The sequence below is a fragment of the Scardinius erythrophthalmus genome (assembly GCF_964197995.2).
Source record: "Scardinius erythrophthalmus genome assembly, chromosome: 19".
Taxonomy (NCBI): domain Eukaryota; kingdom Metazoa; phylum Chordata; class Actinopteri; order Cypriniformes; family Leuciscidae; genus Scardinius; species Scardinius erythrophthalmus.
In genome coordinates this window covers 14,549,540-14,574,112 of record NC_138239.1, presented here as the reverse complement: position 1 = coordinate 14,574,112, position 24,573 = coordinate 14,549,540, and the positions used below count along the sequence as shown (strand labels likewise).

Below are 24,573 nucleotides of genomic sequence, written 5' to 3'. Positions count from 1 at the left end.
TTAGCTAGCCAAACTTAACCTAGCTATGACACCAGTCAGGAAGCATTACCATGGCAATCTTCTAAGCCTTATTGAGAAAAGTAGTTGTAATTATTGTTTAAAAGCCATTTCTGAGCAATAAAGTAATATTGAATGCACATAAGAGAACATTTGAAGGCTTTGACATGTTGTGCCTGCATTATAAGCTGACATTGGCCTTAAAAGGCCAAAGATACGTCAGTGTCATGAAATATCACACTCCAGAATCCGCACTTAACCAGCACTTAAATTACTCTTTTACCCCTTTCCTTAACCTTTATAGACTTCATTTTCTAATATACCTGTTTCCCCCCCCCCCCCTCCCCCCTTTTTTTTAATCACTCCCCAATTAAGTGAATGTACAGCCATCAAAGATGTGTAAATATGTACATGTGTTTTGTGCACTGGCCAGAATAACAGAATAATTTCACCTGCAGCATTACTGTGAGACAGCTCTTGTATTTTTCTGGGTTGAGAGATAGACTGTCCACATTATTTGTATAGATTGCAAAGTGTTTTATTTTCATTTGTGTCATTACTTTTTTCTTTCTTTTTTTCTTGTAAGGCCAAGTGCTATATATTTCAGTTGACACAATGTGCCAAAAATCATTCCAAGGTATTTTTGTAGTTTACATGGAAACAAATGGCTTCTTAAAAGCAATTATGAAATTAAAAGGGTAAATATTTCTTGTTGACAAGCTTTTCCTTCTGTTATCTGCCTTTTTTCCAAACTACAATCAGATAGTTTTATTTAAATGTATCTTGTAATTTTGTAAAGTGGGCCTTGTTTAAGATATGTTAAGATTGTTCCCCCCTTTCTCTTGTTTATTGTGTAGATGTGTACCTTATTGGGCTCCTGGAGAGTGTTTTTTTATTTTATTTTTTATTTCAATCTTATGTTTTATTCGTAATTCCTATAAACTATTAAAGTTAGACTCAGTTAAAAGTGTTAATTAACCAGCTTTTCAAACGTTGCCAACTTGTGCTTTTTTTCTATCATTCTAAGAGAGGTTTCTGGGTGAAGTGTTTATTAAATGTAAGATGGATATGTTGAGCCAGGGGTTCAGTATGGTTCAGTTCTGTACTGTTCTCATCTTTTATTAACTGCTCAGACTGTGGGTTTCCCTTCTGTTCATTCAGGGTTCATTCATCTCCTGTGCTGTATTAAAAGCGCTGCCAAAGACAGATTTCAGGCCTTAACACATGCCACACACAGCAACTGAATTTAAGTTCACTGATACTTGCTTACACGGTCTCTAACACACTGCACATATAAATACAGGCCTGCATTGTTAAAGAAGGGAGACATGGTGTTTTTCTGATAAAGCAGTGTTTGTAAATGGCTGTCAAGCAGATGTTGGTGTAGAGTGAACCTGCGGTGAGGACACAGGTGAACATGCTCATTGTATTCAGCCTCACAGTGTCAGCAATAACACACACTCTTATGTTTCAGGCTTACACCTTTGTACTGCAATATTTGTGCATGTTTCAGCATTGTGCATGGAGCTAGACATCTCTTTAGGCTGAACTGCAGACTATATGTATTCCAGCTAATATAATAAAAAAAAGCAACTTGTTTGTAACAGGTTTGGCTTTGTGTGTTTATCTACTGGTTTATTAAATTAGGGGTTTGTCAATATAGCACACACTCACACACGTTTTTGTCATTTTGGAGCCTGAGAGCTCATATTCACTTTAATTTAGTGGAAAAATTCATGGGGAAAAAATATATATAATTATAACGATAAAGTTCTGAAGTAGCCTCCACTGTAAAAAAAAAAAAAATATATATATATATATATATATGGAGTACATTTTAAAGTGTCTTAATTTTAATGTGTCACTTGTTGCTTTGTGAAATTTATTAGCAATTTCTGAATGAATTTAGTTTCAAAGTAGTTCCTACACCATTTTTTAATAGCCTACACTACAGCAAAAGAAATGCAAAGGAGGCTCTCGTCCTAAAATGTTTAATTTCCACTTTCTGATCTTAGGGTTTAAAAAGCAGATGGCAACCTTTTCAAAGTGATCCCGTTCGCATGGATTCACTAAAGTTATTAAAAACGCTGTATTATGCTGCCAGGCCAGCAGTTGGCGATGTCACTTTGTAAAGAAACTACGCAACGACTGAACACCTAACGTAGCCTAATACGCAAGCACATGACGTCACTGTTTTCATAAATTCACATTTTTGTAGTTTACACAGACGATGGGGGCATCGTTTTAAAAACAATTTGCACTCTGAACCCGTTTTCAAACGTTTGCGTTTTGAGGCCCCCAAAACGCAGTTGTTGTGTAAATGAACGGCCAAAGCACATAAAATGTTTTGTTTTTTTTATTTCTTTATGTTTTCGCACGTTAAAAAATAAATACGACCTCATGTTGTGTCAATCACGTTTACTAGTTGTGTACTCAATGTTTACTACTGTTACACTTAAAGTGTACTTAAAAGTATATTTTATACACTAAAAAGTGGGCAAATTTAGCCCCAGTACTGAAGTAGGCTACACTAAGTATACAACTAGCTACATAAAGTATACTTAAACTTTACGAAATAAAATGAACGCGAACATAGTAAAGTAAACGTATGGTCTGCGTTTTATGGCCTGGTAGTGTTAAGTAATGTTGACAGAGGAATTTAAATGAGTTCATTAGAGGTAACCAAGACTATTTAGATGGAAAGACACCACAAATCAAGATATGACAGAATGCTGCACATAACTTCTAAAACCATAGAGTTCGCTCAGCATCAGAATTCACTATTGTTCATCCAACTCCTTGAAACGGCTCTTAAAACTTTAATCCTGTTCTGAGACTGAGAATTATCTGCCTCAACTGGACAGTTATTTGAATGACATTCAAATTTCGACAAACTGGATAAGTGAGAAAAGTCTAGACAGTGAAGTAAATCTTGATCCCGCCTTTTCTTCCAGTCTAGAACATCCATCAGCATTACAGAAGAAGAGTTTTAAAAAGCATTTTAGTGTCAAAATGAAACTGACTAGGTGAATAAAAGTAGTAAAAAACGTTAGACAGCCTATCTCTGTGTAGAGGTAAGCTATTGTATTTGTATTTTTTTTCCATTTGAAGTATTCTATTTCTGCACTCAGGGTGTGTGGGGTTTGTGTTGAAGAGCACATTGTGAAGTTGTTGTGTGGGTGATTAAGTGTAACATCTGCCTGTGAACAGGATGAGTCAGGTTTGAGTTCTGACACGCTTGTGTACCCATTACTGCAAGGCCTGTGCATCAGAAATCACTCTCAAAAAGAGACATACTCCAGCAGTGAAATATTGATCAGATCCCTGAGGGCATCCAGGTGTCTTTGAGAACATCATGAAACATCAACGATGTAACAATACAAGTTAAATGGTCTAAAATCAGTTTTAATATTATGCAATCAGATCGTGGAGTCTGTCCTGAGGCGGTGCAGCTCGTGCATCATCTCCTGCTAGCCACTAACGTTGTGGATCTAGGAAAGTCAATAAATCTTGAGGAACTCTAGAGGAACTGGTCTTGAATTTGCCTGCAGTTAACAGCTCAAGATAAAAGCATCCACAAAATACCATAATATCTAATACACATGATTTGAGGGCAATTCGGCTCTGTGGTCAACGAACCAAATGTACTCGCATTATCAAAACCGCTGGTGGACTGCAGTATTATGAATAAGAATATGGTTGTGGCATCTTAGTGCAGGCTGCTCAAGGCTCTAATCACGAACCAAACTGCTGGGGCCAATATCAGCTCAGGTCCCTCAGATTCCCACAATGCAGTGCAGCTGCCAGGGCCCACACCACACAAACTGGGGCTGAAGCCAGAGGCCTGGAGGGGTTATAGCAAGAACAGAGGGAGGGAGAGAGATGCCAAGAAAGCCTCTGGGCAGCATGACATGTGAAGAGACTGGATAAACTAAGTAGAATAAAAACAAAGAAATGGTCACAAAACTGAAAGAGGAGGAAAACACGAGAATGTGACAAGGTAGCTTAAGCTAAACAGCCTAAGAAAGTGTCTGACTGAAATATTAAAGGGCACCTATTATGCCCCTTTTTAGAAGATGTAATATTGGTCTTGGGTGTCCACAGAATGCATTTGTGAAGTTTCAGCACAAAATACGCCAGTTAATTTATTATAACCATTTGAAAATGTCATTTTTGGGGCCTGTTTTAAAAAGAGCTGTTTTGGCGTCTACCACTTTAAATGTAAATGAGCTGCATATCCCCGCCCTGCTGCTGGACCCAGATGATGAAGAGACTCCGGCACAAAATAAACACTAAAGAGAATGGTTTAAACGTCTCGGAATGGTTATTTGATACATTTCTGTACTTACAAAGTTTTAATCGCGTCCCTTTTGCCATTATGGATGTGCAACACACACACATACACACACACACGAACTGTGATAACGTTCGCGCAATTTTTTGAAACTACACACACACACACACACTACTGTGAAGTACAAACGAATTTTTTTATTTATTTCTTAAGGGGAGGGAGATAGACGTTTATATAGCCTACTGTCTATGGAGATAGATCAGACCTTAATTTATTTACATTTGTAAATGCTGCAAAAAAATGCCTACGTGACATAAAACTGTCTGACGTTGTTTGTTGAGACATCCTATGACGACGACAATAAATAGCTTTAGACGCATTTGTTGTTGAACTTGCTGACATCGATTGAAATGACTATTTGCTCAAAAATCATAAAATACACTTACTTTTTCTGGAGGTGACGTTGGATCGCGAACTGAAGGCAACGATCCACACTTGAGGATTAACTTTGACCCTCGTTCACTAAACAGTCAGTCAGAAAATGAATCTCGTATTTAGGAAGTTTAAGTGGTGCCTTTTCTTCATAAATAAAATCCATCCGCTGCGTTTTCAGTGGCTCTGATGTCAGTGAAGACTAGTATGTCCATTCTTACATCCCACAACACACTTCTTAGGAGACATTACCGGCTGTCGCTGAGGATGCAGATCACCGAGGGCGGGGTCTATGCCAAAACCAGATGTCAATCAAATCACGTCGGTGGGGCTTAGCTCATTTCTACGTCACAATGAGGAAAATCTAGAACAGGGTGTTCTGAGACAGTGCTTATGATTTATGGAGATAGTAAAAAAACTACTGGGTGGATTTTTATCATTCTAGGGTGGTTTTGCTCACACACTGCCAACACACATTTATGTTCAAACACCATGTAAAAGTGAATTTTGCATAATAGGTGCCCTTTAAGTAAAAAAAAAAAAGTGTTCACACAGGACACATAATTGCATTTAACAACTGAGACGCATCACTAAAAATTGCGGTCACAATGAATGAAGCACAGCTCACACAGAAGTCCCTTTCAAACCAAGTAGCTTTCTGTTGGTCAACGTGCTCAATCCATGTGACCAACTTAAACCCACAATAAGAATTATGCGACGGGAAATCATTGGGTTTATGCAAAATTCCAGATCATATAGATTTCTATTGAAATAACTTTTATCTGCAGAAAATCGATGGACAGCAGAAATTGTGACCACATCTCAACGAACAGAAAAGACATAAAATAAAAATAAAAAATTAAGTAGCAATGTAATGGAAGTACCAAAATATCATTACGGTAGTTTTGTATAGTGATGTACGTCAAAGAGAAATTGATTAAAGAAAAGAAAAGAGGGGCAGGGATTAGATGCTTGGATCGGTTGTTGATTGGATGAGGCATATCTGAATGCGCACTAGGTCAGATTTAAGAGAGGGGCAGGTTTAAGCAGACTAAATGATTAGAGTAGTCTAGTATAAGTCACCAGAAAATTTGGTTATTCATTAAAGTACAAAATGAAATTGTATTTTTTTTTAAATGAAACCTACATAGATTAATTATTCACAATAGGACCAATAACATGCATTTAGAATTACCATTTCATGCTAACTTTCATTTGACTTAAGGCAGAACTCATGTGTGTAACGGTGGAACGCAAAAGCACATTGTGTGAAACAGACCTAGGAACGCAAACTTGAGAGGTTCATTCACAGAGAGCGAGATGCACCACTGAAAAATGGAAAAGAACAGAGGTTCTCAAGACATGTTTTTAAAAGTTGAATGGGGCACCAATGTGCAAAATACTGAAAAATAATTGTTACCTTAAAATTTTTTTTACCTTAAAGTAGTGGAAAACAAAAATGCATTGTCCAAATCAGCTCTTTGAGAAGGCAAATTGTATATTGCAATGATTAAATAGAATAAAACCCACAAAGAACTATAAAGAAAATGACAACAGGGAACATGAAGCTGATTTCATATTTATTTAATACCAAAACAACGAAATATAAAAAAAAAGATCACAATGACCACAATTAAACAAATAAAACTCAAGAAAAACTTCAACTGCTCAAAAAAGATACAAAGCTATATAACTGATACTCTATTTTAACAGAAACAAATAATATTAGCAATTTAATGTGCATTCCAGCTAAGACCATTTTTCCTAACAAATCATTCAAGCTACAAAGTGAGGGACATAGCAAAGTCAAAATATCTGCTTTGTTTTTTCTTCTTTTTATTATTCTGAAAAAATAAGAAGGAATGGATTGTGTAGGCAGTTGGGTTTCAACTAATGCATTAATGTCCATCTCCTATCTGTTTTTTACAACTGAAATTTTAGTGCTCTGCCTTGAAACATCTGATACTTTGAGACATGAGTAACATTAAGTGTAAACACTTGTCTTTATATGTGCCTTAGAAGGGAGCAAACCATTCCAGGTGAATTCCAACATACCTGGGAATTCGTCGGGAACCATCCACCTGTCCTTTGAGATGACCTAGAAGTTAGCTGGCATGACATGAGGGAACTGAGTGAAAGGTTCCTTTAAATCCTGGCTCCAGCTCTCAGATTAGTGAATAATTTCCCTAAAGGCATGTATTTACACGTAGACAAACTCTCCCATAAATACACACACATTCTTAGTCTAAGGAGTCACCCAGTGTCCTGACTTGACCCTCCCGCTCTTTATCTACCAAGACATTCTTTCACTGACAACCCCCAACTCCTTCTCTCTCTGGCTGCATCATGTACAGGGTTTAGATGTTTATTGGATGCTGGGGGAGGGCTGTGGGTTTGGATTGGCTGTTGCTTGGCGTGGCATAGTGTACATGGCTCCCAGGAACTGATCAGCGATCCTTCCTGCCTCCCTCAGCCCACTCAGCAAAGCGCCGTGCACCGTAGCAGGGTAGTTTCTAATCGTGTGTTCACCCGCGAAGAACAGACGTGGAACAGGCTATGAAATGCACACAATCAGCATGACATCTGCTTCAGGTAACACGCATATCAGAGGAAATGAGCACTAAACTATGACACTCACCTGTGAGGCTCCAGGTATGGCAGGACCAGGTGTGATGGGCTGGGCCATGAGATCATAGTCGTTCCCCGACGAACCAGCTGCTACATACGAGTAGGACCCACGAGCCCAGGGGTCGGCCCGCCAGCGACTCACCACCGTCTCTTTTGGCTACCATGACGACAGACACATAACACATAGTCAGTTTGTTGTCGTTGGAGCAGAGCCAGAAGCTCCATACCGCGGGAATGAGCCACAAAGTCTCGAGTGTGTACCGAGATATGAGAGCACTGAACTTTTCAGTAGATTTAGGTTGACGTTTCCTCTCATAACTGTTACTCACACAATCTTTTGTTGTACAGTATCCAACTACAAATGAAGCAAGCTACTCTAGCGTATCTGAGCTCACCTGAGGTACTGCACTGCTTCCAAAGATGCCCTTGAGGATTGCCAGACAACGGCCAACGATGACATCATCACTAATATTCTCCATAATGCCTGCAGCCTCTCCTGCCATCAGAGCCAGCAGTATGGGTGCTGAGAAGGCAAAAAAGGTCAGATTTAATGTGAGCTTTATGTAATTATAAGTAAAAATTCAATTACATAGTTAAATGTAGTCTTTAGCAGATCTCAAGTTATGGTCTCAAGATATGTTGTTCATAATTTCAATAATGTTGAGATGATTAAATTTACTTCTTGCATTTTAAACTTTTTCATTTTTTTAATTCCCCACTAAATTGTAAAGATTTGTATAAGTCATTTATTGGTTATCACCCATAACATCAAAATTATGATCAACTTATTAATCAGAATTTTAATATTGGTGCAGCTTTAAACTGAATGATAATCACCTTTGTAGAGGTTCCAGAAGAGAAACAGTTCCCCTCGACTGGCTGTGGTACTTCCCACATGTCCAAAGAGGTTAACACTGGGGTCCCAGAATACTCTATCAAAACACAACACCACCTAGGACAAGGACGACACGGATTAAGTCAGAATATATCTTTTTAATCACACCATTGTTAGTGGAGGACAGTAAAGGACAGTATAGTTCACCCAAAAATGACAATTCTGTCCTCATTTACTCCGACTGAAATATGAATGCAACACGACCAAAGATATCTAAACGAACCAAAAACAGGATGTGCTGTCACCAATGCAACCCTAAATAGGACAATTCTCAAGCCTTCCTGTTCTTTCTCGTCATTGCAACTACATTGCCTAATACAATTCGGTACAGGCATCAGAAACGCCGTCTCCTTGCAGCAGGATCTTCATTTGCGTGTGCAACGGAAGAATTCCTGGTGCTGTTTTGAGTCCTTTACATACTCTTCACAAGTTCTCAGTTGGTAAAAAAATACAATCATACGCATATACACCAAGCGCATTTGGCCCGGCACACAACACTGTTCTGCAAGTTCCGTTTGCAAAATATACGTAATAAAAGCTTTTTGTTTTGTATTGTCAGTCTTAAAAATTACAGTGTAAATGCTAAGCATACCAGGACTAAATGTATCATTTTATTTTTTGGCCTTGTACTTGGAGAAATGTATATTTTTTTGCCCATACAATGGAAGTCAATGGGCACCAAAACATTTTGGTTACCAACAGTCTTCAAAATATCTTCTTTTGAGTTCATACAGGTTTGGAACAACATGAGGGTGAGTAAATTGACAATAAAAATTTTTGGGTGAACTATCCCTTCAATTAAACCCCAATAAAATATTAGCAGTCTAATACCGCATCAACATAATACAAATATATTCAAGACCACTTACAACAAGCCCCTATAAACTACAAAACCCACATTATGCAATTTCTTTATCACATGTACATTTTGTTTTAGCAGATGCTTACGAAGCAAAATCACTTTCCCACAACCACAAAAGCCTAAAGCCATTACCGAGAGATTATTTTTGTCACTAGAATGATACAAATTGATAAGGAAAAAACACATGTAATCTTAAAAAAGTAGCTGAAGCTTGCTTTCAATAGAGAGTTAGAAAAAGCATTTCAGTGAACATTTCTGACATCCTGCGGTGTATACAGACAGCTGTTTCTGATATAGCAGCACTGTGAATGAATCTGGTAACACACTGTGCCCCCTTGTGACAAAAAACGAGAAATGGAGAAGGACAATTGCATAATACTGCAGTATTTTTCTGCTGCAGCTGAACAACGAGAGGGAGAGCGCAGTGAAGGAGGATGATGACGCATCCTGGACACCCAATGTGTGTGAGGGTAAATTTGTTCAGGACTCACACTGATTAAATACACACACATATCTATCGTATTAAATATGATTTGACCTAACCAGCTTCATTCTGTATTAGCCAAAGTGGATTAGTTGGATATACATATATCAAATGTCCCATGCTGACACAAGCCAATTTTGTCATTACATCAACGACTTCCCGCCTGCAAAGGAATTATTCACACCTTGTTGAGGTTCCCAAAGCCCATTCTCTGGATGGCAGCCGTCTTCCATTCCGGCAGGGGAGGCACAAACTGCACGGCTGGCGGCTGCTGCTTCATCACTCCCAAAGGAAGGGTACACAACACGGCATCACACTTATAAATAAACGTCTGGGTAGTGGAGCGGGTATTTACCGCTATCACCTCACAACCTGAGATGGAGAGGAAATTATGTTTAAACTTACACAATAAAAAGCACACCAAAATACAGGCACAAACAGCAGGAGCTGGTCTGACTGACTCACCAGATGATGTGTATCGGACCTGTCTCACTGCAGTGTTGAGTTTGATATCCAAACCCTCTGCAAGTGCCACTGGTACGCACGAGTATCCATTCCGCACAGTCAAGTGACTTCCCGTGAACTCGAAATCATCGTCCTACTCAAACATAGAAGGAAAAGGGACAGGTTGCAGAGGCAAGATTTGTTTTCTTACATTTATATGCATTTGACTGGGAATCGAACCCTTGGCCTCGCCATTGTAAGAACCATTTTCTACCAGTTGAGCTACATGAACACTATAAAGACATTAAAGGCGTTTTGCAAGAAAAGGTGGGCGTGCAGTACCTGATCCCAGTGTTTGAGCGAGAGCGTGGACAGAGGTGTAGCATTGGCAAACTCAAGGTTTGCAAAGTGCCAGTCAAGAATCTGTCGGTCTCTCGAAGACAGATAAACATCACTGAGGAAGAGATCCAGGATGACATTACTTGGACTCATTAGGGAGGTTAGACTCATGTGGCCTCACTGTGTTTGATTACATGCATGGGTTTTATATGATTACCTGGGTGGGTTGGCTTCCAGCTCTTGTAGTCTCTCCTCTAGCTTAACCTGCATCTCCACCAGTTCGTCATACTCCTGCAGCAGATAGACGGGATTATTTGTGCATTCGTTTTTTTATTCTTATTGTATACCAAAGGATTACATATTCTTAAGAGGAAGAGGTTAAATTGAGGTTGAACCAATGTAGGTTTATAAATGACAGATGGCAATACCATATCTAAAGAGCAGGGTGGCCAATGCCGGACATAATACAGATTTATAATGTATTTTAAATATAGATGGGGGAATTAATATGCAGGCTTTTTACATCATTTAATTCCTCAAATAAATAAGGGACAAAAATTACCACAAAATTGGTAATATAAGAAGTTGATTCTTAACTTATATTGAACCCAGAACAGTTAAAAATAAGGCCGTCCTCTCTCCCTAGCACCTAAGTGTGAGGTTTTCGGATGTGTACACTCTTCAGTGAACGGCTGAAGGCAGCAGCAGTGGTTTCATCCCAGAGGGCAGAGTCATCCCTCTCTGAGAGGGCCAGCCGTTCACCCAGCTAACCAGCATGGGACTATTTAAAGAAAAGTCTACCCTTAAACCACATCACACAACTTTAAAATATCCCGCTACAGTTTCTCTGTGTGTCAGAATGTTATAGTCTGCAAAAACGTCTTTTTAGTCACATGAAGACCACAAGCACAATGTATGGTATTACTCTCCACACAAAGTTAAAGCACATTCAATAGCATGAAAGAGAAAATTACAGGTATAGGTAGACATTTCGGTTGCTCTTTTGAGTCCCTTTAAAGCCATATGCACTACTGTTCAAAGGTTTGGAATCAGTTTTTTGTTGTTGTTGAAAGACATGAATTATTTTATTATGCAATTACAATTGATCAAAAGTGGTAATATAGACATTTATAATGTTACAAAAGCTTTCTATTTCAAATAAATGCGGTTTATTTGAAAACTTTCTATTCAAAGAATCCTGAAAAAAAAAAAACACATCATGGTTTCCAAAAAATATTAAGCAGCACATCAGTTTTCACCACCGATAAGAAATGATTCTTGAGCACCAAATCAGCATATCAAAATGATTTCTGAAGGATCATGTGACACTGAAGACTGGAGTAGTGGCTGTTTAAAATTCAGCTTTGCCATCATAGATATAAATTACATTTTAAATTATATTAAAATATAAAAGTTATTTTAAATGGAAATAATTTGTGATATTACTGTTTTTACTTTATTTTTGATTTAAAAAATGCCCTGGTGAACATAAACATTTAGAAAATCTTACCAACCCTAAACTTTTGAATGGTAGTCCATATCATGGAGAAAACAATTATTTGGCCCCTTTGAAGACTAATCAGTTTATGTATATTGATTTATAAAAAAATCTTTAAGTTTTGATTTTGAATATATGAAAATGTGAATAAAATAGTTGTCATTTCATAGTTGTCAAGGCCAAGGTTTAAGGCTTCATCTCTGAGTCACCCACTAAAATTATCTCTAAAGTTTAAAATGAAGTTAAACCCCAATGTGAGTGAGCAGGCATCGAAATTCATGTTTCAACCATAAATGGTTCAAGTGCCTCTAATAGGCTACAATTGAGAGTGATTATGTTAATTAACATGCTAAAATCTCACCAGTGTAGACCGCTTAAGTTAGGAATTTAACTTTCTGCTCTGTGGGTGCTAAAGAGAGTCCGGCAATGTTAGACTGCGGTTTGGAAAATGTACTAAAACAACCCAACTGAAACAGCAGGCTGAAATGGTATTATGCTCCATTACCAAGCGCAGAGGTGTTTGGCATGGTTGGAAAACACTGCTGTGCAGTAAAAAGATATTAAGATCGAGCATGATGGATCCAGAGGTGTCTTGAGTTGCTACCAGAGAAGACCTAATTAGGAGATTTCGTAAGGGATGCTTGGCTGTTGAATGTGCATTAAGCATCAGTGGATTGCAAGAATTGTTTGCAACAAATTGATTGTCTTTGACATGTGGTTTTCTATCAGCATGTCTAAATGTGTGAGCGGGCACAATGTTTACATGGTCATTGTGGGGTGATGTCATATGGGTTTGGTCAGTGTGGGGATTTTGGTGTACTACCTTGCAGAGAGCTGTGAGGTCTCGGTGTTTGCTCTTCACCAGGAACTCAGCTGTGATGTCTCTGGGTGGCTTCACCTCACTGGCCTCTTTATACTGCTGATGCAGCTCTTTTACTTTCTCCTTAGTACCCACCATCTGAAGAACACGAACAAGCAAATTAACTGTGTGATGAGTAAGCTGTAACTGAGGGATGTGTAACTGTGTTAATTACCTTGTTCAAAAGGTCTCTGAGCTCCTCTTGAGTCTTCACAATCTTCTTCCAGTGTTCGATCTGTTCATCTTTCACATGTTTTTCCTGCAGCCTGAACAGAGAAAAGCAGCATGTCAGTGCTATGCTATTGACGCTAAGGGCAAGAATTGTTTTTATTGAGGTTTAATTCTTAAGGGTCTTAGACAACCAAATAAATCCAGTGTTTACTCACTGTATGACGACTTCTAGGGCTTGTCCCAGAGACACAGGTTTGTTGTTAAGAAAGTTGAAGTCCAGCTGGTGGCTGAGATACGATGTCGCCTCTAACAGGCGATTGAACTCTTGTTCTACCATCTCATCCTTCTCTTTAGGGACCTTCAGCAGGGTTACAACCATTAAATGAACATATATGGATGATAATCTAAAAATGTCCTTTTGTATTTTATAGAAGAAAAAAAAAATCATACAATTTGGAGCAATGTGAGGCAAGTTAATTTTTTAATTTTAAGTTAACTATTCTTTTAAGTGTAAAAGCCAGTAAAGAACAATTAACATAATACCATATTGTTCCAAATATACGACGACCTATGACGAGTATATTTACAAATAATTTACATGTAAAAGTCTAGACCTGAATATAAGACCAGTATATAAGAATAAAAGAATATAAGACTTTTTCAGATGTAGGCTATTTCTAAGAAGAAAAAAAAAACACACTGACTTATATTAGGAACAATACGGTATTTATAAAAACAAATAGTAGCATTTTATTAATGGTGATTCATTTTCCCAGAGGGATTATATTGACCTTAACTGATAGACAGAGCTTAATTATTCATAAATTCAGTTGCATCATCAAACAATGTAGAAAATTAACATCATGCATTTAAAAGATCAGAACGCATTATGAAAGCAGGATGTCTGCCATTTAACAGGTGTTCATTTCCATCATGTTCTTGGGTAGCAAACTGTACTGAACAGGTGTTCATTTAAAAATGAGACAAAGCTGTATTGAATATGTAATTGTTATTGGGTGTTGTGAATAAATTAACTGGAACAATTCCTCTAATTATATGTGTTGTATGATATTATAAACAGAAATACTTACACTTGTGCAGCGCTCTCCCTGGATAATCACCATTTTAAGAAATGAAAATGGAGTGAAATCAAGTAAGAGAAAAACAAAAAGAATAGGATGGAATGTAGCAAAGGGAAAATGTGCAGGGGTTAAGAGGGGGCAGAGAGTGAGAGAGAGAAAAATACTGTTAGAATGTTTTTTTTTCCTCTAATTAGAGTCTGACTGCTTGACTTTAAACATAGTTAAGATGCCAATCAGAAGAGAATGGGAGGAGCACTGACTTTTCATATTTGATTTAAACATCATGTTAACTGGTCTGATAAACAACTGCACTATAACTGTGAACACACTGAGGTAATGGATGGTGTACACATCTACTAATATCATTATCAAAGTTGTGACACTTTTAACATTATATTCCAATTTTCACATTAATTTTACTTTTGATATATTACTTAATACTTTGATATTCTGATCTTATACATACAGATATACGAGTATATGATACTGATCTGTGTATGAAACCAGAGTGATGCGTGTCTGCCAGTGTTTCAAGAGCACTCACAGCCTGTCCATTGGCCTCATAGAGCGGACACTTCTGTTTGATCTTGGCCAGTTCCATGTTGACCTGTTTGCTGATTACAGCCATAGGGTTTCCACCTGAAAGAGATGTACACTTCAATTTCAAACTGTTGCAAAAATTCTGAATGAACATATGACTCTTTTCCATGGTCAACAGAGCCACTTCCTGGAGAAAAGTGTATTTGATATTTCTTACCCAGTCCAGTCACTACCATGGCACCCAGGTCAGCTACATAGTTCCCTTTTCTGAAAGTGGCCACTCGCCCTCCTACACGATCCTATCAAGAACAATCAAGGTTTGTAAAAGAAAAAAACTTGTCTCAGCTGTGTGTAAGATGCTGTATCGTAGCAAAATTTAACTTACTCGTGCCTCCAGAACTGTCACATCCATCCCAAAGCTCTGCAGTTGTCTTGCTGCTGCCAGCCCTGACACCCCACCTCCAATCACTATCACCTTTCCAGTCTTCTTTGCTGCAAGAACATAAGAGAGTATAATACGAAGAATACAGAGTTGTCTCTACACCAGAAAAATTAAACATAATTGTGAAAAAATACTGTTGTCTTCCTGTTTTAGACATTAATAGCTCTAGTTCTGCTCTGTTGTAACATTAAGTCTCAATTACTTGGCAGAGGCTTTACTCTCTTGTAGACGCCAAAGTTGATAAACCCATGTCTCTCCAGGTAGCTGTGTATCCGGTGCACCAGCACAGCATCACCTGCAGAGCAGACAAATTAAAAATATACACAAGAATACAAGAATATTTAAAAAAAACAATTAAAAGGTACACTATGTAACTTTTGATGTTCAAAATTGAAATAATGAGTCAATACATCATCAAAACATGTTTTTGCCCTGATTAAATAAGGTAAGCCTTTCCTGACATATATAAGTGTTTATATTTTAGACCTGTCTGGATGGTTTTCGCAGGAAATTGCTTGCATACATCACCCTTGCGGGTCTCGTCATATCCATAATAGAGAAAAATTTCTCCAGCTACTTTGCCGTGTGTATGGTGTGGTAGTGAGGTTGACATGAAGCACGCAAACCTCAAAAATCTCTTCTCGAAAAATGCCGAACAGCAGAGAGTCTGCTGTCAAACAGAGAACGCGACCAAAAAAAAAAAAATCAACACTGTCTTGGCTTTTTGAAGATGGCGAGAACTGAGGGATTTTAAATGTTGTAAAAGTGACGTGAAGATGGTGTTTTTATCTGTAAGTTTTACATTGCAAAGCATTATCTATTGTGAAGGGTCATTTCATTGAGGTTGTTGCGCTGAGCTGGAATTTATTTTCAAGGAAGTACTGCGTCTATTGTGTATAGCTACTATGATGTCTTTAGCTAGTCAGTTTGAGATCCTTTCCATCTAAACGTAAACCTAATGGTAAAAGTTTTGAACAGTAGGATAAATCTCTCTCTCTTTTTTAGTTTTAAGAAAGTAATGTTATGAGAGATTCATGTGTTATGAGAGTATTTTAATGTAATGAGAGATTCATCCACAGTCACACAGAGCCAAAGCACAACCAAAACAAAGTTCTTACACAAAATGCATGCAGTTTTTTAAAAAAACTGCTGGAGGGCCAAAAGTTCCATAGTGTACCTTTTAATACATTCAATGAAGTGTAATAACATCAAATTTGGGATTTTTGGAATCAGAGCAATGTCAGGTGGAACAGACTTACTGTTGTATGGAGCTTCTAGCTGTTGCACAGTGGCCTCAAAGGTCAGTTGAACTTTGGGGTTGTCCAACCATAGCTGAAGCTGAACATTTGAGAGAAGATATTTTCACAACTGACTGGAAAACACATTTAGTTGTTCCTGAAATGTTTCTGTTGAATCACCTTTAACTATACACTACTATTCAGTAGTTTGGGTCAGTAAGATTTTGCTCACCAAGGCTGCATTTATTTGATCAAAAATATAGTAAAAACAGTAATAAAGTGAAATATGATTATAATTAAAAATAACTGTTTCCTATTTTAATACATTTTAAGCTGTAATTTATTCCTGTGATGGAAAAGCTAAAATTTCAACAGCCATTACTCCAGTCTTCAGGGTTGCATGACCCTTCAAAATATCCCAATTTGCTGATTTGGTGCTGAAGAAACATTTATTATTAAAAGTGTTGAAAACAGCTGTGCTGCTTAATATTTTGTGGACACCATTTTTTCAGGATTCCTTGACGAATAGAAAATACAAAAGAACAGATTTTCTTTTGAAAAGATTTTATCAATTTAATGCTTCCTTTCTTAAGTTTTCATTTCTTCTTTAACAAAAATTTATTACTGACCACAAACTATAGAACAGTAGTGTATTATTATCCAATACGACTTCTAAAAGAGTTTCTGCCATAATAATGATGTGTCTATTTGGCTCTTGCTTATCAGCCTCAAAAAACTTAAATCAAATATCACAGAATTGTGTTTCCAGCTGTGAACTCACTGTGCGGTTCCGGATGTATAAGAACACCTTCTGAGTATGCTGTGGTCCACTGATAATATCAGGGAAGCATGCAGCTTCCTGTGATGTCATACGGTCATGTGGGAGACGGCTCTGGAAGGCAGCCCCCTCTACACCTGTAAAGTTACAATATTTCAAATTCATAGACTCACAACTATTATGTCAAAATGACAGGAATCATTTTGAAATGTTTGTTAAAGTGCTTTTAGAATTCAGTAAAAGGTATAAAATGATAGATTAGGCCAACCTCTTTCCATACCTGATGGTTCCTCAGGTTCGCTGTCATTCTCCTCCTCTATTGGTGGGGCTGGTGGAGGAACCACCTGTTTGCGTTCTTTCTCAGCTTTAGCGTTCCTCTCTTCCTCCGAGTAATACTCATCCTCCGACAGATTGGCGAGACTCTCATCCATCTCCCTGTACTCCACCTGCAGCAGGAGGCACAATAAAAGCTTCATTAAAACCTTGTTCTGCTTCACCTGGGGTGAAATGGGACCATTATTCTCTTACAACTTACGGCAAAGTCCCTTTTTGTTGCAATTTTTGGCATTAAAGGGATTATATAAAACAAATATATAGAAAAGAACAAAGGGAGGAAGCACATCACAAGTGAAACATACAAGTAAAACACATAAAACCTCCACCTGAATCCCTTATTTGTTATCCTTGACTTGGAAGTCTGCTCATATACGTATCAAACTCTGAAGAAAGAAAGGATACATTACAAAATACATAAGCAATGCCACTTTTTTACATTTTTTGTGTGGTAACGTTTTATCCAGTTTCTACTTAACCCCTTAACTGTCACCATCCTACCGGTGGGACGTTTGCCATTATTTTTTTAAACCAATAAAATCTTGGTCACTCTAAACCTAAGGTAATATTGACAAACTATGTATCATTTGAAAACTTGCAAACTCTAGTTTTCATATTTGGTGTGGTTTTTAATAGAAATGACAGTGCAGTAAATGTATTACAAGAACTGCAACAAGAATATTTTCAGACTCATAAGGCATGTTCAGACCTTTATTTTGAAATAGTGATATAAATGAAATATTATGAAAGATTGGTAGAAACCTCAATTTGTTTTCATGCCAAGAGTTATAATAATTACATACAATCTTTTCTTCTTTTTTTATTTTATTTATTTTTTAGAATTTTTTTTTTTACATTTTTTTAAAAATAAATAAAGAAAAACATTAGATTCTTCATTTGTGATGCGGCGAGCTATGACGCACATCTGTGTTCTTTCCGCATGCCTTTTGTGTGTTTGTTAGAGGTCGAATTCAAATCAAATACTGCCCATAAAACTTCTGAATAGATTGTCTACTTCATAAATTGTATGAAAATTATATATATATATATATATATATAAAGTGTCCTTATTTGGTTAGCAATAGAGCCTGGATGTCATCTAGAGGAAAAGTTTGGTATTACGTCCAAACATAATCTTTTTTTTGAGATCAACCTAAAATTTTGAACATAACTTGTTCAGATTTTAGAATTTCCAGCAGGTTGAGTAAAACATGTTAATTTGTTGTTAATAGTTAGAAATGTCATTTTGGGGTTTATGCCTATGGCATATACACACGATGGGGGAGGAGAGAGAGCTCAGTGCACAAGACAGAAATGAACAGAACAACAATAGAAAGAGAGAGATGGCAGAGAAAATGGGAGGGTCCTGAAAATAGACGCCTAGGTTGCTTTATTTCTTCTCGATACCCGAGCAACGTTGGTTTTGCTGTGTTTCACAGAACTAAAATATGCTGTGTTTTCTTGAATATGCTCGTGTGTCATCTTAGCTTGTTTGCACTATTCTTATAAGCTTGGAACGTCTAAACCTCCTCCAACACCTGTTCCAAGCATCAGCTCCCAAAGTGTGTCAGAAAAGTGAGATAACATACTCCTAATATATGTTATTTCTTTTGGTTTCTTTTTAGTGATTGCTAGAACTCCTTAATCTTGTCACATTTGTAATATTAGTTACTTGAAATATGGTGTTATGTAGGGAGCTGTTGATGAAAACTAGGGATGTACGAGACAATTCGACTAGTCCATTGAACAATACTTCTGCTGCTAGTGGACTTGTTTTTTTTTTTTTTTTTACACATTTAATGTTTTGCTTATATTTTTACAAAGGCTACGTTTAAATTACTATCATGTTCATTTTAAAATTAAAGGGGTGGTAAAACACGATTTCACTTTTCTAACTTTAGTTAGTGTGTAATGTTGCTGTTTGAGCATAAACAACATCTGCAAAGTTACAAAGTTCAAAGTTTAAAGCAAAGGGAGATATTTGCTTTTAAAGAATTCAATTTCTAAGAACTACAGAAACGGCCAATAGGGACTACACGACATTCCTGTGGGCTTGCTGACATCACTAAGCCCAATATTTACATAAACCCCTCCTCTGGGAACACAATACATAGAGGGGGCGATGCCATTTTATGTTGCTTTGGAGAAGAGTTGTTGTGGTAGTAGAGTGCCGTTGCCGCTATGCCGTCGAAACGCTGTTATTTTCACCCAGATTGCAGGTCCACTTTGTTCAGTCTTCCTAAGGACGGTTACAATTTATTTTTAACTCGGTCCCTCATAATTATAATCCAAATGTCGCTCTCTGTGCTGCACATTTTCTGGAGGAAAGCTTCCTCAATCTACACGAGTTACAATGCAGGATTCACACAACGGCTTGTCCTGAAAGATCGAGCAGTTCCAACTTTAAAAACAGAAGCTGTTGTTTACGAGCCACAACATGTAAGTATTATTTTTTCGTTGATGAGTTTTCCTGTAATAGTTTGTATTGTTAATTGTACATCGTAGCGAGCAAGTAAACGAAGGACAACGCTGTTTGTCTCCACAAACCAGTTTGTTAAATGCTAACGTTAATTCATACTTATCCGACAAACACATACAAACTTCTGTTTAATATCACCAGCGCAGCGAACTTTGAATGTTCGTGGTTGTTGTCGTTTATGTGATCACTGTAAATTATTCTTTGATTATAGCTTTTATGTATTGTTTATCTACAGGCATGCTAAACATGGTTTGTGTTTGATTTGGCTACTGTTATAAAGCCGATGTTTAGTGTTCGTATTGGGTTAATAGTTCCGGCGACAGATATTTAGCTACAATCGTTTTAAATATACAAAAGTAACAGTGTCATATAGCGATCACAATAGATCTGCAGTCTTAAAAAAAAAAACATACCTTTCTGAAACGTCCTTTAACAGCCGTTCTTGAACAGGTTCTGCTCGATCCTCTCAACTAACATTCTCTGGGTCTGATTCGGGCTCAAACTGGTATGGGAATATTAACGCCGTTGTTTACTGAAGCACAAACTACCGGTGAGGGTAAGGGGCGTTTCCGAAACAACGTGCACTTGGCGGTTAGCGAATCACAACACAGTGGTCCAGCAAACCAATCTGAGCCCATTGCGTATTTTTGAGGGCGGGGCTTCATAGAACCAGGAAATCATCCGACCGTTTTCACAAGGAGGGACAGAGCAGTGTAGAATAATGGTTAAATATGTGAAAAATAATGCGAATTTTAAAAAACGAAGCATGAACACATGTTACAGTGCACCCCACAAACACGATCAAGCCTTCGAAAAAAGGTGTTTTACCACCCCTTTAATATATTATTTTGAAAAGTGTATATCTGGAGGAGAAAAACAAAATCATTTCATTTTACCTGTGGTTTTCTCTGTGGCACTCGCAGCAGCTTCAGATAAATTTTCACTTGGAAGATGAGCAACATGACGCCATTGTCCAATTTTTTTTTAGCAGTGACAAAAAAATCTGAAGGCCGTCTGTCATTTTGACAGATTCCACTGAGGGTGATCTATTGTAACTGTAATTATTCCCACCCCTGTCCAGTTGGTGACGAGTGCGCTTCAGTGTGGCAGCAGTGCGCGAGTTCAATTTACAGAATTAAATGAAAACTGACATGAGAAGTCAATGCGTTTGATTACACACAGGCGAGCACCCAGTTTAAGTCCATTTTATAATAATAAGTTAAAATACTTATACTTACATAATAAAGTTTCTAATCCAGCTCATTTTGCTTTAAATGGTGGCTGTTGTAAAAACTTGACAGATTCATTCAAACAAAAAATATGATTAGGCTATGTAATATGGTGCATATATTTAACAAAATGCTCCTCTCTAGAGTTATTTTTCTTGCCGAAAACTGAAAAGTGACATACAGTCTTTGTTCATCTTTCTTTTCATAATATAAATAAATGTATAGTCTATATGCTTGTCCTGTAAGTTTGTGAAATGAAAAGGTGATTGAAAACAGAAGCTATTAAATGTCTTATTATCATTAAAATATGAAAATTAAAATGACGGGTCATAATAGATTATTTAGAATTTGTACAATCCTATCCATCTAACACTCTGTGAGGGAGTATTTTGAAAGACTACACAAAACTTTTCAGTGTTCTTCTATGTCATTGTCAAACTAGCATAGGCTATAACAATAAAGCTTGCTTATACTACTGGTTATGAGGGACAATATGGTATGAAATTTTATATTGGATTAAAGGAGAAACGTTATGAATGAAACTTAAGCCAGGCTCAGACTACAGGAGTTTCAGGCCGATTTACCCCTCCCGTTCATAAAAAAAAAAAAAAAAAAAAAAACACGCACCCAGGGCATCAGTTGGTTCCGACATTCTAGGTTTAGACTAAACTACCGTTTAAACGTTTATGAAATTAGCTGTTTGTTTTTTGGGATGGAAGGGATGATTTTGCCATCGAAGGAGTAGAGGAGCTAAATAACATTTAGACATTCAACCTGAATTATCATAGTAACACAAATAGCTTTCAGTTATTGATGACATCATACCCTCAGGCGGCAGGCACAGAAGATTCCGCCATAGTCGTTGCCTGTGTTGCATAGTGTGTACGTGAACATGGGGTTGGAGGCGTCAAGATAGGGGTGTGAGCATGTTTGTTTAGGTGATTTCAAATATCAACATTTACCAGAAATTGGTTAAGGAATTGATGTTGGATTTTTTTTTAAACACTATACCACTTATAAAAAAATATATATATTATATATTAAGTATTTTGATTAGTAATCAGACCAATTTAAGTATCAGAGCAATAAAAAGTAATGTATTAATTAGTGCCAATTAATTATTTTACTTCACTTTCTGTCTCAGTTCAACTCAGCTAAATAAATAAGCCTGCCTTAATCATTCCTGTTCTCTCTTCAAAGAACAGGAAACATTAATAGAGATGTTTACCTTGGCCCTCTTGCGGCGACTGGTTCTGCGCCCCTCTGCAGAGTCCTGATCAATCCCTCCTGGCCCAGGAGGGTGTGAGAGAGGGGGTCCACCTGGTTCCCCACTTGGGGAGGCTCTCTCTTTCTTTTTCACATCTGCTGAACCCGGGCCAGAGGGACCGGCCGGACCAGCCTGAGGGGCAGGGAGGATTTCAGGAGCACGGTCACCGCCGTTACCCCCTGAGGAAGAGGAGCCTGGGTCTGACTTCTTATTGGACAGCATCACAGGTGACAGAGGACTCTCCTGAAGTGAAGAAAAAAGCTGAATGTAGGTGCACAAACAAAAGATGACCAGCAATCTAAAGAGAGACAATACAACATATTCTCCATCTATACATCTTTAAGTCTCTGTCATAAACTAAATGCTTCAAGATTAATAATGATCATCTTGGATTCCTTCCAAACGGTTTGGTCCCATACCTAACAAAATGAATGTACTGCTGGCTGTCGCACATTACATGTGCCAAAGGATTTTAATGTTTATCAAAACAAAAAGAGGTTTGCAGAAGTTTAACGTCGCACTAGTGCACCTGCTCTGAACAAACAGGCATTGATGGAGACACTCAGGTTGTTCAGGTATGAGAGGAGCTTAGAGATGTTGGGTAAATGTTGCATAATGACTTTGACTGTAACGTTAACGTTACATCATTACAAAACATAGGCTATCTTATTCTGGCCCAATGCTCAAATAGATCGTGAACAAACTATGTAGCATTAGTACTACACCAAATAAAAGCTATATTTATATATTTACTTTTAATCAGAGACCAAAGCGATAAATGAGCGGCCTTAATATAATTTACAAGTCTAACGTTAGCTGTTTTCATAACGATAGCAGATAAACGCTATACCGTGCATAATTAAAGCCAGGAACACCAGTCTCAGCTCTAAATGTGGGCTAACGTTAAATAATTAATTTTATTAAACATTCGCAAACAACATATTTTGTAACTATGAAAAATAAGACTATAACTGACGCTCGTGCACGGGTTAGCAAACATGCTATTGCTAGCGGCACGAGCTCTTTCCTCTGCTCATCAATCTACAGAAAACCTTAGTTCTTCATTACTGTTCATTTATTATAATTATCATATAATATATATATATAGAAATTATGCGTTCGTCTCATTTAAGGCCTTGTGCTCTGTTTATAAAAAATATTATTTATATTTACCTCCTCGCGGTTGTGGGAAATCTAGCACAAAGAAAACAGACGCTTGTCCCTACCGGAACACCGCAGCCAATCAGGTAGGCGACGAGAGTAAAGAAGGCGGGATCTAAATTGTCCAGTGTTGTAATTGGGTAAAATGCCATCGATCAAATATTTCGGAAAGTCAGGTTTAATTTATGCAAATTCTACTTGCGTCGTTTAACTGTATGCAAAATTCATGGACTAAAAAAATCAACAACGTAAGGTTCCATTCCTTAACCCTCAAGTTATGATCGAATTCTGCATACTATCCAGATGCAGTCGGTCAAATTGACACTAGTTATCAATACAATTTCCCAAAAAATCATATGAAAAAACAAAATCCAAAATCGAGAGTAAACAATTTACTTTTTAAATATCAATACTTTTCACATTTAGGACGGCCCCTCCCCCACATACTTGGAACATTTGCCTTTACACATTTATAACAATAATATCTTAGTCTAAATCTAAAGTGATCTTTACAACCATTTATCATTTGAAGGGTTTCAGATTTTAGTTTTCAGATTTTTTGTGACTGATTTTCAAAAGAAATGACAGAACAATATAAATAGCGAAATATTCTTCATGCCGAACTATAACACACGTCCTGTTTTTTTTTATTATTATTTTTTTTATGTGGGTTTTAGAGATGAATACAAATCAAATATTAACATTACTGCCCAAACCACTTCTGAATAGTATGTCTACTTTATAAATTTTATGAAAATTGTGGTAACATATGGTACAGATCGCTCAAAACATGATGTCATATTGGAAAAGTTTGACAACAGACCTGTTGCTCTCACGTTTTGAAGACATGGTGTTGGCTGACCTGAAGGACATCACTGGACCCCTTGCTGGACCCCCTGCAGTTTGCTTATTGAGCAAACAGCTCAGTGGATGATGCAGTCAACATGGGACTGCAACATCTGGACAAACCAGGTACTTATACAAGGATCCTGTTTGTGGACTTCAGCTCGGCCTTCAACACCATCATCCCAGGCAGCACCACTCCAGACTAAGTTAACCCAGCTCTCTGTTCCTAGCTCTATTTGTCAGTGGACCTCTAGAGTTATAAAATTCACCTCTAA

The 24,573-nt window shown here is 37.5% G+C and overlaps 1 protein-coding gene across 6 annotated transcripts; it reads right to left on the bottom strand.

Moving 5' to 3' along the window:
- Positions 1–6,283: 6,283 nt before the first annotated feature.
- Positions 6,284–23,528, bottom strand: kdm1a (lysine (K)-specific demethylase 1a). 6 transcript variants are annotated; one of them, XM_081347204.1, is made up of 21 exons: positions 23,465–23,528; positions 22,253–22,534; positions 17,252–17,429; positions 16,987–17,120; positions 16,227–16,305; positions 15,170–15,262; positions 14,911–15,017; positions 14,743–14,824; positions 14,530–14,624; positions 13,995–14,012; positions 13,119–13,261; positions 12,908–12,998; positions 12,697–12,831; positions 10,593–10,666; positions 10,379–10,490; positions 10,058–10,190; positions 9,777–9,964; positions 8,189–8,303; positions 7,747–7,874; positions 7,362–7,508; positions 6,284–7,277 (listed from the first exon to the last, which is right to left on the bottom strand). In XM_081347204.1, exons 2-21 carry the CDS (start codon positions 22,511–22,513, stop codon positions 7,089–7,091), a joined length of 2,502 nt encoding a protein of 833 aa, XP_081203330.1. In that variant the 5' UTR covers positions 22,514–22,534; positions 23,465–23,528; the 3' UTR covers positions 6,284–7,088. The 6 variants fall into 6 exon arrangements, with proteins under 6 accessions (XP_081203330.1, XP_081203332.1, XP_081203329.1 ...); XM_081347206.1 differs by having other exon boundaries at positions 17,264–17,429; XM_081347203.1 differs by having other exon boundaries at positions 17,252–17,433; positions 22,254–22,534.
- Positions 23,529–24,573: the final 1,045 nt, after the last annotated feature.

Excerpts from the sequence above, each read along its gene's own strand:
- kdm1a (XM_081347203.1), bottom strand. The coding sequence starts at position 22,513 with ATGCTGTCCAATAAGAAGTCAGACCCAGGCTCCTCTTCCTCAGGGGGT. Across the intron at positions 12,832-12,907 it reads TCAGAGACCTTTTGAACAAG|ATGGTGGGTACTAAGGAGAA; the intron begins GTAATTAACACA and ends CGTGTTCTTCAG. Across the intron at positions 9,965-10,057 it reads GGTCCGATACACATCATCTG|GTTGTGAGGTGATAGCGGTA; the intron begins GTGAGTCAGTCA and ends TCTCCATCTCAG.